The sequence below is a fragment of the Ictalurus punctatus genome, chromosome 17 (genome assembly GCF_001660625.3).
Source record: "Ictalurus punctatus breed USDA103 chromosome 17, Coco_2.0, whole genome shotgun sequence".
Taxonomy (NCBI): Eukaryota; Metazoa; Chordata; class Actinopteri; order Siluriformes; family Ictaluridae; genus Ictalurus; species Ictalurus punctatus.
In genome coordinates, this window is record NC_030432.2 from 395297 (window position 1) to 397500 (window position 2204).

A 2204-nucleotide genomic window follows, 5' to 3' on the forward strand; every position below is an offset into this window, starting at 1 on the left:
CATATTTACCAAGGGTGCCAATATTAATGGAGGGCGGTGTATATAGTATAAAACACTTCTCTTTAATACACTCTTCTCTAACATTAGTATCCGATTCAAACGAAACAGGTAGCAGGCAGCTGTCTATAATAACTGTACACGTCATCATCATCTCTCGCACGCGCATGCGGTGAGGTGGGCGGTCCGCGTCTGTCACTCATCTTTTTCATCTCAAGGCCTGTGTTTGTGTGTGTGCACTCGTGCGTGTGCGCGTGCACGGGAAGACCTAAACAGCGGCGGCGGATGGTTCTCCCACTCAGCGCTCCAGCACTAAACAGAGGAACGGCGATCTCCAGCCTCCGCTTTCGTACCGGAGCTGTTTGTCGTGTCTCGCGCGCGGTGTCGGGATAAACGCTGTTGATTGGTCCGCTGCGTTGTCAGCGCGAGAGCCAGCTCAGCGATTAAAATCTGAGCGTTCGCGTGCGTTTGTGAAGCTTGTTTGGATTTGCTGACCGACACTAATTGAACGTCACGAGACGCGCGCGCACTGGACACCGCTTGTTTCTAAACGCGACGCTTTATAGGCCAGCAAAACTAAACTTCCACACCTGCACGGCTCCAGTGTTTTCCCCGGGAACGCCGCAGATTTTCCGACTGAAAAAAAAATCAGAAAAAGAAATCCCGAGCGAGGTTTTTAAGCGTATATTAATCCGGTTTAGTTAAAAGCAGGATCCGGTTTCATCGCCTGCTTCCGTTAGTGTTGGAGCGCACGCGCTAACAGCACTGGAAGATGTCCGGTGAAGCAGTTCTGGTCCCGGATGACCGAGCGTTCAGTAACTTCAAACACGAGTGTGTGTCGGATGAAGGATGGAATCTGACTTACAACAAGTCCGGCATCACGGTTCTGATCCAAATCCTGGAGGAGGAGAAGTCCCTGCACAAAATCAAGGTGAGATACACCACCTGTCTAACCTACACCACCTGTCTAACCTACACCACCTGTCTAACCTTCACCACCTGTCTAACCTTCACCTACACCACCTGTCTAACCTACACCCCCAGTCTAACCTACACCACCTGTCTAACCTTCACCACCTGTCTAACCTTCACCTACACCACCTGTCTAACCTACACCCCCAGTCTAACCTACACCCCCAGTCTAACCTACACCACCTGTCTAACCTTCACCACCTGTCTAACCTTCACCTACACCACCTGTCTAACCTTCACCTACACCACCTGTCTAACCTACACCCCCAGTCTAACCTACACCCCCAGTCTAACCTACACCACCTGTCTAACCTTCACCACCTGTCTAACCTTCACCACCTGTCTAACCTTCACCTACACCACCTGTCTAACCTTCACCTACACCACCTGTCTAACCTACACCCCCAGTCTAACCTACACCACCTGTCTAACCTTCACCACCTGTCTAACCTTCACCACCTGTCTAACCTTCACCTACACCCCCAGTCTAACCTACACCACCTGTCTAACCTACACCACCTGTCTAACCTTCACCTACACCACCTGTCTAACCTTCACCTACACCACCTGTCTAACCTTCACCTACCCGTCTAACCCACCTGCCTAATGTACCCTTAACCCATCTAACCCACCTGTCTAACCCACACCACCTGTCTAACTTTCACCTACCCGTCTAACCTACCCTTAACCCGTCTAACCCACCTGTCTAACTTTCACCTACCCGTCTAACCCACCTGCCTAATGTACCCTTAACCCGTCCAACCTACACCACCTGTCTAACTTTCACCTACCCGTCTAACCTACTCTTAACCTGTCTAACCTACACTTACAGGTGCATCTCAAAAAAGTTCATTTTTCCCGGTAATTTAATTAAAAATGTGGAGCTTTGATATGTTCTATATTCATTACACATAAAGTGAAATATCAAGCCTTTTTTTTGTTTTAATCTCGATTATTACGGCTTACAGCTCACGGAAATCACAAATCCAGTATCTCAATTTTTATATTTTTATAATATTAATAAATTTATAATACAGAAATGTCGACCTTCTGTAAAGTATGTTAATTTATGCGCTCGATACTCGGTCAGGGCTCCTTTTGCACGAATTAGTGCATCAGTGCGGCGTGGCATAGAGCCAATCAGCCTGTGGCACTGCGTAGGGATGTCACGATACCAAAAATCTAGTAGTCAGTACCGATACCACCAAATACTCGATACCAAGCTCGAAAACACG

At 48.1% G+C, this 2204-nt stretch overlaps 1 protein-coding gene across 1 annotated transcript in view; it reads left to right on the forward strand.

Annotated features, from left to right (window-relative positions):
* The first annotated feature begins 202 nt into the window (after nt 1-202).
* The window catches only part of stard10 (StAR-related lipid transfer (START) domain containing 10), a 23825-nt gene continuing 21823 nt past the window's right edge, over nt 203-2204 (forward strand). Inside the window, exon 1 of the mRNA XM_053687454.1 lies at nt 203-928. Within this exon, the coding sequence (XP_053543429.1) occupies nt 770-928 (159 nt within the window). The 5' untranslated portion in view covers nt 203-769. The remainder of the gene's footprint in view (nt 929-2204) is intronic.